Source organism: Syngnathus floridae, chromosome 2 (genome assembly GCF_059516105.1).
Source record: "Syngnathus floridae isolate MCC-2025c chromosome 2, RoL_Sflo_1.0, whole genome shotgun sequence".
NCBI lineage: Eukaryota > Metazoa > Chordata > Actinopteri > Syngnathiformes > Syngnathidae > Syngnathus > Syngnathus floridae.
This window is the reverse complement of record NC_142414.1, coordinates 7,764,727-7,779,119: the sequence shown is the minus strand read 5'-3', so window position 1 is coordinate 7,779,119 and position 14,393 is coordinate 7,764,727. Positions and strand designations below refer to the sequence as shown.

General features: G+C 46.5%; 1 protein-coding gene across 4 annotated transcripts in view; it reads left to right on the top strand.

Annotated features, from left to right (window-relative positions):
* Window positions 1-14,393, top strand: part of l1cama (L1 cell adhesion molecule, paralog a) — a 36,043-nt gene that overhangs the window by 6,941 nt on the left and 14,709 nt on the right. For 3 of the 4 annotated variants that reach the window (XM_088358813.1, XM_088358808.1, XM_088358824.1), the window contains exons 2-3: window positions 12,840-13,053; window positions 13,953-13,967. In XM_088358813.1, the coding sequence (XP_088214939.1) occupies window positions 12,936-13,053; window positions 13,953-13,967 (133 nt within the window). In that variant the 5' untranslated portion in view covers window positions 12,840-12,935. The remainder of the gene's footprint in view (window positions 1-12,839; window positions 13,054-13,952; window positions 13,968-14,393) is intronic. The other variant, XM_088358832.1, reaches the window with a different exon arrangement.

The window sequence follows — 14,393 nt, the reverse complement described above, 5'->3', positions numbered from 1 at the left end:
CACTGCGCAAACAAAAGTGCTGACCACAAAATCATCAAACCGTCACACCGTAGTTCCATGGAAAACCTGTTTTTTTATTCTGTGTCCCTGTTTTGAATACCAAATGTGTCTCATAAAAAAACAATGGCAAGCTAACATGCTTTTCCCGTAAGGCCAAATGATGAAGTCAAAGTGGGCGGGGACTAACCTGACGCTCATAGGGAATATTGACTCCATAGTGAAGCAAAAGGCGAGCATTGGAGCTGATGAAATATACAAAAGACATTTTGTTTTTAGCATGAGTTAATGCAACACCATGCAAAGTGACTTGAAAACCTTTGAGCCGAAAGCTCATTTCCTAACGACCCTCTTGAATTTTTTTACTTTGCCATTTGATTTGAATGCAAGAGTGGGTAAATTGTTTTCGACCCGCTGCCATAAAGCCTCACTAAATCCTAATTGAGTTCATGACAGGGGGCCCGCATGCTTGGCAGCCTTTCAATTCACGACACAGACATTCAACAGCAGCACAATTTGCTCTTATGTCCCTCCTGCATGGGCTGACTCACTAATAAGCGGTGCCTTCGCCTTGAAGGCTGAGACAGGCCAGCCGAGAGTTAAGCAGAAACGACCCTTCAACTGGCACGCCCTCTCATTATCGTCTTTGTGACACCTTCAGCGGGCTGGTAGCTCGCACCCCTCCCAAAATGGCTGCACGTGGAGAAGGGGGGCTGTCAAGTGGGGTCAGGGTATGCTTTGACATCCTTTCGGGGGGGGGGGCTTGGCAGGAGAATACATTGCGGTGATTTAGGAAGGTCGAGGTCTGGTGGATTGACAGGGCGACCGCTTCCCAAACATTATATACGAGGTCTGAGGAGGAGGGAAGGAAGCTTGCAAATGAGGAAAATTGAATTGACAGTGAAGGGAGGCAAGCGCAGCTCAAGATGGAAAGGATTGATTGAAAAGCGAGTGCTCGGATGACAGCGGGATGAAAGCTATTCTGGAGAGGATGGAGTGCAGCTCGACAGTCCGGCCGTAACTCGCAACTGTCTTCGTCCACCAGCCACCCTCTCGCCTCAACCGTGTACTGTCAAACTAGACATAAATCAAAGAAACTTACATGTGTATTAAAAACAAAAACAAATGGCTTTTCTGTTATAAAAGTGCCATCAAACAATGCGGTGTCTCTTTTAAGCTACACAAACGATGGAGCAACTCATGTAGACAGACAAAGAAACAACTTAAAGGAATATATTCTTTATCCTTTGCTAAACGAACATCGCTACAGTTTACTGAGGAGTTGTGTGCATCTCATTCTACTCCATCTACAGCTGTATCTTTGTCTTAAATTAAAATGTTCAATACCATAGGAAGCTGCGGAGGAAAAAAAATCATTTGTTTACATTTTGTTTAATTAATACTATTTTCCTTATTTAAAAAAACGCCTCACAAAAAATGTTAGTTTTTTTTTTTCTTTGAGGGGAAGCTGGAACAGATTACAAGACAAGCATCAGATATGGGAATGAATTGAATTTGTATTATCTCATGAGTAGGAAAGGTAGTAAAGCCCATGGGTGGCAAATCTTGCCACTTCAAATTGCAATCCTCGCAGCAAATATTTCTTCAGCCCGGGTGGCAATTTAATTACGACAAAGGCAATAATCAGAGAAGTAAATTGGATATGAGGAAGGCTTATTGCCTTGATGAATTTTTTTTTTCTTAGGTGAGCCAGCAATAAAAATGGGCTTCAGACCTTCAGCCCGCACTGGATCTGAATTTTTTTTTTTTTTTTAACTTTATCCTGAAATAACAAACATTTTTTTATCCCTTCGTTACTTTTCAATGAAATCCTGCAAAATTACACACAAGAGGAAGCACACAAAAGTACAAGAAGTAAAACACCAAATAAAAAAGTTGAAGTCCTAATAGTTACCAAAAATCATAATTTTGAAAAAAAAAATTCCCTTTTGGGACAATATTGTGTAGAGAATTGGACTAAAAACGAAAACAATCAAATGTGTGTAATTCGGACATTCAGCAGAAGAAAGCGTGGCCATGAAGGCCCATGAAGGACCTTACTTTGCAAGCCTGTTTTATTTTTGCCTCTGTGACAAAAGTGTCTTTATGCGAGCGGCCGAAAATCCCCTGTGGGAGTCTTCATCTGCAGCAGTACGATGAAAGACGCCTTCTTGCTAGCGTCACTCGGCCAAATGCTCCACTAAATTGACCTTCTGTTCACCGAGTTTCCTCGGTAATCGTCTCCGAATGTCAAACGGCCTTTTGTCACTTTAGCACGTAGCAGCAATTGACCTCCTTTAGTTTGAAGCAACAATTAGCAGCAAACCCCCCAAAACGCTATATGTTCGTATTATACTGCCCCCAGGTGGCCACGGTGGGAGCAGCACAATCTCCATTGAAATGAAGCAATAAAACAAAGAATTGGTTTCGTTCTCCCATTCGTTTTAATGGGGAAATGTATTTGGGATACATTGTAGTTGGGTTTAAGACTATTTTTTAGAAAAATATTTATAAATAAGTTTGAATTTTTAATGGTTCTACAAACAGTCTCTGGAACGTGTAAGGCTCATAAAGAGCCAACTGACAGGTCAATATCTGTTCTTATGGGTTTAATGGATCAAGTAAGTTTTAATTTGATAAAAAAAAAATATTCCTAACCCTAGAGGGATGGGGGTTTGCTTGAGGAACAATATGCTCCAGAAAGTTTTCTCGTGATCACCCGGACCCCTCCGGCCCAAAATTTAAAATGTAACAACCGGATGGTGACACTGACTGAACTCAACTGACGTGCCAACCACATCACATGGCGTCGCTAGCTTGCCTTGAAAAATGTTTGCTTAGCTCGACGCTAATAAAGCATGACTGACTGGTTGCATGGATGACGTCGTCTCCCTCCTTCATAGAGATGCATCATTTCAAGAAATGAGCTGAATTGGCGTCCTGGAGTACGTGTTCTGCATCATCCATTCATTAGGCTTGGATTAGCGCCAGTAGGAGGGGGATCAGGCTTTGAGAGCCTTGTAATCCCTATACACGGGCCTAATTTAATCTCACCGCCCATGCCGCCGTGTCGTTACACACCACCGCGTGCCGGCTGCTCCCACATTGGAGGCAACCCTACCCCAAAAAAAAAAGTCAAGATGCGAAGAAACGGCAGAGAGAGGATGAAGTGCCTCGGGAAAAGATTAGCGCAAATTTGTTGATATGATTTGATGTCACGCGTACGCTTAATGAAATCTGACACAAAAGCTGTATCAAAGGCGATTATGCTCCGTTTTGATTGGCGCTCCCTGACATGTCTACAAAGTGAGCTGCTCACCAAAGAGATGTGGGCAAAAAAAATTCTGGGCTCAATTCCGCCACATTTGGCTGGGGCGTTCTGCTGGCATTGCCTGGGAAGAATTTGCCCGTCCCTCAAGGCATCTCCTTCGGGGGATCGCATTTGTTTGGCATTAAGTTAAACGAGTTGTCATCCTCCACGTTTGACACCACGTGGAGGCCCAGCCCAGTCCGGGTTGAGCTGCATCATTTCCAATCCTCTGTAAGGTGATGCTAGCTAATCATTTGATCTGTGCCGAGAAGAAGACTGATTGACGCTGCAGGCGGGGAAGGGTGGGGTGGGGCATGCTGAGGCTCCTTGTTAATACGAGCAAAAGATGAAAGGTGGAGTCCCCTAGAGGAAACGGTGGATCAACAAGAAGGTGAAAGATTTATTCAGGCGCACATGTTGGGTGGGGTGATGGGGGAGGCCAGACAAAGAGGAGCACAGTGAAAAGGTGGCATTTGTGAGGCCTTGACACTTGTTTGGGGTGTGGCGTGCACCATTCAATGTCAGCCTGACATTTTGACAGAAAGCTGCTCAAAAGCAAAATGGACGCCGTTCGACCCTGAGGCTTTTCCTTACGGACAATTCCGGATTCATATTGCCGAGTGATTTTGGATTGACTGTTCAGGAGTTCTGTTCACACCTAAAAGCTCTTCTTGCTTTCATCAGTATTGATTTCAAATCTTTTGTGATAGTATGCAAATGCAAAGATAATAACAAAACAAAAAAGCTGTGGAGCCAAAGTCAATCCAGTATTTTGATAGAATTGAAATTGCCCCAAGACGGCTTCAGTCTTGACCTGCCCATGCATCCTTAGTGACGCTGCAGACAGTCTTGTGTTTTATTTCCTCGTGACCATCTGGCCTCAGGAAAAGGTCAACGTTGGCCCCCTCGTGGCTTTCACCGTATTTCCCGGATTGTGAGTACACTGGTTGCGACATCTGCATCTCGGAAGGGATGGAGGGAGGGAGGTCACGCCCTCCGAGCTCTGGAGTCAACACTGACTTTCTTGTTATGTTCTGTCAGTTCCGTTTGGTTGGTGGTTATCCCGAGCACAGAAGCTGCTCATTCTGTTTCAGCTTGGCTCGAAATTGCCGCACGTTCAGGAAAAGGTCATAGCCTCCATTTCTGAGCCACGGCGGAGGAGGATTTGCCGAGACGGGGCTCTGCGTGCGCGCTTCAGATAACACTGCCGCCTTTCATGGCTTCCTCCTTGCCTGGATCTCAGCTGCCCACTCTATTAGTGATAATTGGATTGATTTGGCGAGCAAAAATGGCTTCCCGATGATAATGATAACAGATGCCATGGGAGTTAGGAAGCCACTTAGGGGCTGTGCATTCCCCTGCATAGTTTCTCCTGCTTGCAAGATGGAAGTCGATAGGAAGTCTGCAAGGAGGAACGTGACCCCGAAGCTTCAGTTGGAAGAAATGAAGTTTCACACTGCTTTGAGTGCGAGGCAGGCAGCATAAAGAATCAAGGTGCAGGAGCCAGCGAGAGATGTGGAAGGGGGAGGGGAGAGGAATATTCAGTAGCAGGAATCCAGAGGTTGTCATGGTGACAGCAGGGTGAGGCCAGGGACTGGAGGCGGCCTCATCTGAGTGACACCTTGCCTCGAACGTCTGCACGCATGGCCTCACCTCAAGTCCAAGAAACTCCCAAGCGTCCAAATCATTTCATCCATCTCGAGCACCGGCGTGTCATGCTTGCTCGCTTTTGTGTTTGACGGAATGCACAGCTCTCGCCAGCATGCAAATCCCACTCCAACTGACTCCATTAGCCAAACATCTGCGCGCCGGGTCCTCGCCTTTACGGGAAGAAATGTTGACATCGGCAAATGTTGAGCTTCTCTGGAAATGCTCTGAAGGGAAAGCAAGAATTATTACTTTCCTTTTTGTGCCATCTCAGGGAGTGCGGGAAGAGGTTTGTTTTCAACAAGTAGCTCACTCTTGACTCTACTTGGAATTCAAACGTGCAATTATTGACCTTGAGAGAACCTTCATGCCCTAAACCGGTCCATCAAATGTCCTTGGGAAGTGTTAAACTGAAAGCGCAGGAGAGAAAGGTCATTCTAAACTCGAGGCCCGGGGGCCAGATACGGCCCGCCACATCATTTCATGTGGCCCGCAAAGACTTTTTGACTTTGTGTCATTACTAAATCCAGAGGTTGTCATGGTGACAGCAGGGTGAGGCCAGGGACTGGAGGCGGCCTCATCTGAGTGACACCTTGCCTCGAACGTCTGCACGCATGGCCTCACCTCAAGTCCAAGAAACTCCCAAGCGTCCAAATCATTTCATCCATCTCGAGCACCGGCGTGTCATGCTTGCTCGCTTTTGTGTTTGACGGAATGCACAGCTCTCGCCAGCATGCAAATCCCACTCCAACTGACTCCATTAGCCAAACATCTGCGCGCCGGGTCCTCGCCTTTACGGGAAGAAATGTTGACATCGGCAAATGTTGAGCTTCTCTGGAAATGCTCTGAAGGGAAAGCAAGAATTATTACTTTCCTTTTTGTGCCATCTCAGGGAGTGCGGGAAGAGGTTTGTTTTCAACAAGTAGCTCACTCTTGACTCTACTTGGAATTCAAACGTGCAATTATTGACCTTGAGAGAACCTTCATGCCCTAAACCGGTCCATCAAATGTCCTTGGGAAGTGTTAAACTGAAAGCGCAGGAGAGAAAGGTCATTCTAAACTCGAGGCCCGGGGGCCAGATACGGCCCGCCACATCATTTCATGTGGCCCGCAAAGACTTTTTGACTTTGTGTCATTACTAAAATTATAGATCATCTTCACTTTTAAAGAGAGATATTGCTTGCAATTTTTATTACTATTAGTCTTTTTAAAATATTTGAACAATTTTTACACTGTATATAATATAAGGCGTTAACAGACATAATGGAATGAAACCGAGCACAATGCGGCCCGCGATAAAAATAATGTTCATGTTCTAAAACAAGTCTACTTTTGTTTTTGCACTCTCTTTGCACTCTCTGGGTGCTTATGAGCAAAAAGGGCCTAGCAAGTTGCCTTGTCTGTGCAATATGAGAGTTTTCATTAGGTGAGCTGCACTTAAGGAGAACTGCTGCATTTGCAGCTTTGGGCAAAACTAATGGGATTGCCGACGATCCAATTGGACTTGCTTCATCATTTAGCCAATGCAAATCAGCGCAAAAATCTCGTTTAGCCCTCGACGCCTGTGTGACATCTAACTGGTGTGTTGTTTTTGTTGTTGCATTGGTTTCCCTCTTAGTTGCGCTCGGTGTTTCTTTGATGACTTGAACAGCGCCTTGTTTATGCTGCATGCGCTTTGCTGCAACCATGACGGCGCTCTGTTTTCCTTCGGGGGCTTCCTTGTGTCCTCATCCAGCCTCCAAGTGGGGGGGCGGCATTGTGGCGCTGGTCCATGCAAATGCGCCGAATGGAAATTGCGACCCGGCAGCTTATTTGCTCCAACCGCTAGATGAGGCGGACATGACGAGTATTCCAAGATAAAACAAAATCTGTGAAATGACCCAAAACTTTTGTTCATACTGTAACCCAACACTTCTCTTCATATACTTTTTGCTTACATCGCGTAGACAAGGCAAATGTACCGTGTGATATTGTTGCAAGGCAAAACTTCTCAAATTTTTTGAGTGGATAAACATTTCCTCCTCGCAGAATTCTAACGGCATTTAAACACAACTGACACAAATGGTTCCTCTTTTTGGAGACAAAAATAGTAAAAGTTGCCCCCCCCTCAAGTGTGTGTCTGTGTGTGTGTGCTCAATCAACCTACCATGCATGTCTTTGAAATGTGTGAGGAAACTCACGCAGGCACAGGGACAACCTGCAAACACAGGCAGGCCAGAGCCGGAATCAAACCCACAACCTCTGCACTGTGATCCGGACGTGTTAAATAGTCATCCACTGTGCTGCTTGTACTTAAAACAAACAAAACACAATCATTCTTTTTAGTGACCCCAAGGACCCCACTTTGTCTCCTATAAGAGAGTCAGAAGGGGCGTTACCTGTTGGAGGTGGCAGATCTTGTACACACTCCCCCTCCCCTTGTCGGGTTATTTGACGTGCCAATTTTCCCCATGGAGGCGGGGACATGTCCTTGCATGTCACATGAGCTGTCCTCCAGCGCTCGATGGGCTACTTAGCACACGGCTCCAGGGAGCCCTCCCTCCTCTTCCTGTCTGACGGAGTGCAAAAAGCACCTGCAGCCCCCCCCCCATGTGTCGGCCTTCACGCGCCTCGGCCCACGCCCATGCCATCACTGTCGTCCCTCAACAGAGCTTTCAAGAGCACCAGCTTCTTTACATCCTTTCATTCTGCATTACCACAAACAAAACCAAACCCTTGGCGCCGTCTCGTGTGGATAATTGCAATGTTTAATGTTGCCCCAAGGGCATACATATTCAAATGAGACATTAGTCAAGTGGTGAGCGAGACGCAAGGCGAAGGCAGCACTTGACTGACACCACAGCAGAAGGTGACTCCTCCTCTTCATTTCCCAAAGCAGCGGCCGCCTTTTAATTTTCACCTTCCTGCTGTGAATAACAACACGAGGATGTGCAACGTGAGGGGATGAGTGGGCGTGTTTGCGTGTGTCCCCCTCCTCGCCACGACACTGAGGGTGTGTCAAGTTATTAGCTTTGCGCCACCGGCACATTATCTGAGTGGCGCTCCTGCTAATGCATGCAAATGAGCCACTGACCGCCAAAGTCAGGTCAGTGGCGAGGTCGGCGGTCGTTACCATGACGATGGAGTGGGCTTAGGGCGTTGCCGGTGACAATTAAAAGGTCCGTTTTGTGTCATTGCCTCCTTCTAACAACCCGTCAATCTGTTATCCTGACTGGGCTCGCAGCTCTCTAAACATTGTGTGCTGGAGAAGCCACCGTGGGACCAAAAAAAATGAGGCCAAAATGTATTAATACATCGGCCGACAGGTTGTTGTGCAACCAAGTGGGAGGCTTCTTCTTGCCTCGTAAAATATTGCATTGTGGATCATGCCTTGCCCTCCATTGAACCCATCCTTTTTTTTTTTTTTTTTGCATAACTAACAAAACGCTTTGGATGAACATGGCGCGGGAGATCCGCGGCGGCACAAATGCGGATCTTGACTGATACACGCCAGCAACAGCGCACGCACACGGGCTTACATAAGCGTGACGGACGCCCCCCAGCTTGTCTGAGTCGATGATCCCATTACAGCATGGCTCTCGTTGCAGCACGCTTTTTACATAGATTTTTCTCCCGCTATGAATTTTTCAAAAAAATTGTTGTTCATGAATTTTCCATTGCTATCTTGCTTTTGTCTGAGCTGTTTTTTTGTTGTTGTTTTTTCCAAAGCATTCCTCAGTCCCTCCACTTAGCCTTTATCTTCATGGATGTTTGAGTGCACTCCATTCTCCTTGAATGATTCAGCTCCTCTTGTATTCTCCCACTCTCTCGTTAGGGGACAAACAGCGTCCAAATAAATCACATCAGACAGATTTTTTTTGACTGTTGGAGACGAGTCTTCATTTTGGGAACGCTTTATTGGTGTTTGTTTGGATTAGTGTACAAACAGCATTTTTGATTAGCTTCAGCATCCATCATTGGTGTTCCTTCTGTGTAGGCCTCCATAGCATGTTCTCAAACGTGTGAGGTGTCGGCAGGTGAACGTGCGTGCGCATATGTAAGCGATAACGCAACCCTATTAATGTCCGTGTTTGAATTACTGATTTGAATGTACCACAGGGAAGGGGGGGGGGGTTGCACGGAGACGGTGTTGTCAAGGAAACCACAATACAGCCGGTGTAGGCGTTTGCCCTTGTGGCTGCTCCAACAACCTTGTTTTCTTTCTTCGACGCTGTATTTACCGAGAAGCCTCAGTGAAATGTGCCGATTTGGGTGGGGCCTCTAAATTGAGATCCTCGAAAGTGAATTCATTTACATTACACATGTTGAAAGATATTTGCTGTTAGCATATGTGCTAAGTCAGAACTATGAACTAGGTATTTTATAGTATTCTCTCACTCTATTTCAGTTTTATAGATTTTTTTTGTGAGTAGTTAGCGCAATTGCAACATCCAGCTAGCTAACTGGAAAGGTGCTAGCTAGCTAACTGGAAGGCGTTAGCTAGCTTGTTATCGTCGCAATGTGGAAAAGCTTCATAATTCTAAAGCTTCGTGTCTTTTTTAATTTGGTACCAGTTCTCTCTGTGGTATATCGTTTATATTCACTTTACAGGGATTGTAATTGTGGCCAATTTGCTGTTCACATTGAGGGGGGGTGCTAGCTCCTGTGCTAAAATGCTAATTGGAGTATTGATGAATGTCAAGCGCATGTAGCGTGTTTCTAGATAAGCGGCCGGGCCCATCTGCCTTCTTTTTTCCAGCAGGTAAATTTCCATTAGGTGTTAATCGTGCATCATTAGCCTTGAAACGCAAGCTCGAAAGCACGAGGGAGCCGTTGTACCGTAAGCCCGTTTTCCATTAAAGTTGCAGATATCAAATTAATCCGCTGCTTTGCCAATTGGCCTCACCAGAGTGCTTCCCGCACAAGTTATTGGAATGAAAGAGAGAAAGCAATTTGAAAAAAAATGGGACAAGAAGAAAATGGATCAAAAGCAGACAGGAAAATGGATCCTCATTGCTTCTGATAGCTTGCATGGCTGCCTACGCTTTGATGAAACACCTCCTGGGTTTATCATCTCCATGAAGTGCTAAAACAGCAGACACGGGTCGCCGCTGTTATTCAAAGTGATTTGTGTTTTTCTTTTTTTCCTGCCATTGCCTCTCACGCTCGTCTCACTGCAACAGGCTCATGCATTAAGTATGACCCTGCCAGGGAGAGGGAAGGGGGGCAAGGTTGAGGGCAGAAAATGTCAGGTATGGATGAACCAACGCAGTCTGGAACCAAACCAAATGCACATGGGCCTGGGGGTACGGATGAATTATGAATTTGGGTGGATTTGGGGCAAATTGTGTCCGAGGAAGCGGATTGAGATGAATAATTCACCCGAACAGGGGCTGTGGATCAGACCCCCCACCGGCTTCACCTTGTTCCTCCTCCTCGCTTTTACGATCCATTGACCCTTTAAATCTCCGGCAGCGAGGCTCCGCAACACTCCATTTGTCGAGTGAGGAATTGCTTTGTTTACGAGTGAGTCAGCCGCTCTTTTACACGCTGATCTCGACGGAAGGAACCTCGGGGAAGGAGATGAAGGCAGGGCAGGGTAGACATCTTTTCATTTATTTGTCTCCGCTCTTCCGTTGCGGATCTTCACAGCTTGAGCTGATTAAAATGGAACAGGAGGCGAGACAGAACACAGGATCGCTTCGACACGCTGGCTCAGGTCGGCCGCACGAGAAACGGTGATCGGTGGTCGCTCATGATGGGAAACACGGAAGCCACGCCCAACAAAAGAAAACCCACAAAGGAGCCTGTTTAGAAAAACCTTGTTGCAACAAAATAAAGTAATTATCCATTTTAAGTATTGATGCTACGTTTAGTTAAATTCATATTTAATGAACGTGGGGATTACCTCCCTCAGGCGTGTTCTGTATGCATTTTTGAATAATCCATGCATCTGCGGGCTCGCCGGGACGAGTGGGGACACAAAGAGCCACACGACAAACTACTTTGCCAAAAGTGACGGTCCGAATGTGACCAGACGAGATGTGGGCTTGTACTGTAGACGTTGTGACACAATATGGCACGGCAACATATTGCAAGGGGAAATCAATGTATGACTGAAGAAGAAGTCATGTGACAAGCCAATTGTGTGCAACCACACCCTCAAATCTCATCTCGGCACTGGCGGATCTATAAAAGCCCCCCTCGTTGTGATGATGACACGCTTGACATTCCAGCTGTGATAATAGCGTTTAAAAGCACTCAGGAACATGCTGATGGGTCATGACAACAGTCGCAGGCGTGACCTTTGAACCTGCTCAATGGATTGCGAGGTGAAATGAAGCAGATGCTGGATGTCGCTCAGCAGCTTCCGTGTGTGTGTGTCGTGTGTGTTCTTCTGCCCGACTGTATCGTGTCTTTATGTATTCTATTCTAAAAAGTGTGTGCTTACATTTTGTTTTTTTTTATCCCCGTGACATTTTTTGACTCGGGGCTAAAAATAATTCCATTTTGGATTTGGCTCAATGTGTGGATTTGTTTCAAGCCTATAATCATTGCCTACAATTTACTCTTTGAGGTTCCATTAATGCATTTTCTACAGCGCTTATCCTCATTGGGGTCACCAGCCCAGTTTGGGTGAGAAGCGAGCACAGCCAATCATAATCCTAACCTCTCCAGTGGCCGTATTTTACTGTCTTTATTTTTATTGCCGGTGTCTTCAAGCTGCTGCAGGAATTGAACAAATGCTGATTGGACGCTTTTGCAATTTCACACGTATGAGAGGATGGATGCCCTTTGTCGTCCCTCCTCCACTTTTACACTTAAATATCCCGCACTCCTCTCGCCACTCGAACGCCTCATTGTATCTTAATGCTACCCGTCCCGTTGAGTCCTCATCTCTCCTTTGGTGGTCCATTTCACCTCATTTGTGTCCACTGATGTTGACAATTCAGGCAGCCCCGTCTCCTCCTCCCGCCTTTGTGCTTTGCGCTCCGCTGCGTGACACTAAAATCTTCACATTGATGAACTGTAATTATCTTGCATCCTCCAGTCCTCTCCCTCATTTTCCATCTCTCTCCTAAACGACCTTCCCCCACGCTAGTCAACGTGCCAACGTGCGGCAGCGCCAGGAACTCCGACGGCGCCGTCTGCCAAATCAGCGTCCTTATCACACGCTCCTTTTGTCTCTTTCTTTTCAACGTGATAATAATGGCGTGTGCTTAACAGCTCTTTGCGTGTGATACGGGGTGGTGCAAACAATCAGCGGGAAGGGGGGGGGGCTGCGGAGATACGACCAGGACCTGCTCAGAAGCTCCAGATGGAGAATGGATAGACTCCTAGCAGGGGTGGTTTGCCATGTAAGAAGCCAAAAATTCAGGCAAGCTCCTCAATAGAGGAACTCTGGACTGGATGTGGACCCAGACTCCTTTCAAGATACTCTTTTTAGTTATTCCACCTTTTTTGTGTGTGTTCTTCTACTGCTATCCATCATCTGGTGAGATGATATGAACATAGAGACATAATCCTGAAATGGATCTTCTGAACCTTTAAATGACTTTGTATGCACTGGGCCACTAATGTCTTGACTGAGATGGTGGCGCATCCAACTTTGGATCATCACCACCAGGAGGTTCTCATCGTGCGCACATCTGTCGTCCATCCCTTGGTCATTGTCTCCTTGTTGTTGTCCATCTGTCCAGCCCGTCCATATGGGCCGCCGGACGACATGTCCCGCTAATGAACCAAATGGTGATCGGCACATTGTCGCTCCATTTTGACGCTTTAAATCTCCACTGTCGTATTAACTGAGCGTCTCGGTCTGGCCACATGGTGCCAGTTCATGTTCCTCCCGTTGTGACACATGGCCCCTGCTCCCCCCACCCCTCCTTTCTCTTTTATGTGGCAGAAAGAAGACCAGCGTGAGGGACGTAAAGACTCGCCAAAGCAGCAGGCCCCCAGTTGCGTGCACGTGTGAGCGAGGCCTCGGACGGGACAGCGAGCAATGGCTCCCCGACAGCAGGTGGGCAGTAGGAGGCGGAGCTCTGGCTTCTTCCTCCTCCCCATCCTCCTCTTCTTCGTGGTCCAGCCCAGCCGAGCAACCATCCACTTTCCCTCCAACTGTGAGTACGCCTCCACGTCACTTTTGGCCTTCACCAAATTGTTAATTCATGTGCTAATAATGATCTCAACATTGGAGCTCCTTTTCCTTCCTCGTCCGGTTGTGCGTCTAATTACCATTTAATTGATCCTGTCGAGGAGCATTGATTACTCCCACTATTGATCCGGTTCCTCCGAGCATACCAGAATCGGATTGAGGAGTAATTTAATCAACGAGTAAATGGCGGCTGGAGGTGCTGCTTATTTGGCAACGTGTCAAAAAAAACAAGCCAAAGCCTTCCACTAACACCATTTGTTGCTTGTCTTTCCGGAAAGCGCTTGCAGTGAGTCACGGTAGCTGTCCTCCACCACCTGCGCAGATAAACAAGCGTGAGCTCGGCCTGAAAGCAGATGGAAAGATAGCAATCTGCCCGGGGAGGGGTTATGGTTATGATGTGCAGGAGGAGGTGGAAGGAAGAGCAAGTGAAAAATGTCAAAGGTCAAGGTGTCCCTTGCCTTTCAATTTGCAACAATGCGAGTCAGCGATAAGCGTTGAGCTTCCATCGTGTCTCAATTGGGTTGTATCGTGACCATTGTTCAACGACCTCGCTACACTATCAAGTGGAACCGTGTTCCGTGACACCGGGCCACAAACCACTCACCAAATCGAATAACTTTCAATTGATTGTTGTATATCAAGCAAAATGGTCAGGTCCTGTCCTGCGCTGTGATTGGCCAGTTGCCAAATCAAATCAAACCAAAACAACAAAATCAAGTTTCAGCACGCTGTACATATCTTTTCCTGGTCCCAAACTGTATCTTTGCTTGTATTTCCTGTTTGACGTCCACTCTAGCATGTCCATCTCCCTCTAACAAAAACATTTTCTCCCTCACGCTTTCTTTCTACTGTGGACTACAAAAGACCACATAAGTGACCGTAAGTGCTTTTAATGTTTCTGACCAATTTTTTGCAATGCAAAAACGCTTTTAAACACTTTTAACTTAGGCCGCTGGGCTTATTTTCCATGCACAGTTAAAAAAAAAAAAAAAAACAACACTGCTCTTGAATGATTTGCTATGTGATGACTCTGCAGTCACGTGGGCAGCACGGGCAAATAAAAGCTCCATCCGGCTCGGCTGAGCACCCCCGAGCCTGAACTTTAATTGGATCAGGAAGGGGCTTATTAGCTTTGATTGCATTCCCTCGCTCTCTCGCTGCCTTTCTCTCTCTACTGAACCTTTTGTCGATTTTCTGTCTCTGTCGGGCGCCGTGTCATCGCTGCGCATCGTTCTAATCGGACGCCTTTGATCACATGCTCCGAAACGTTTGTACTATCTCAATCTTATTAAAAGTGGAAAAAGG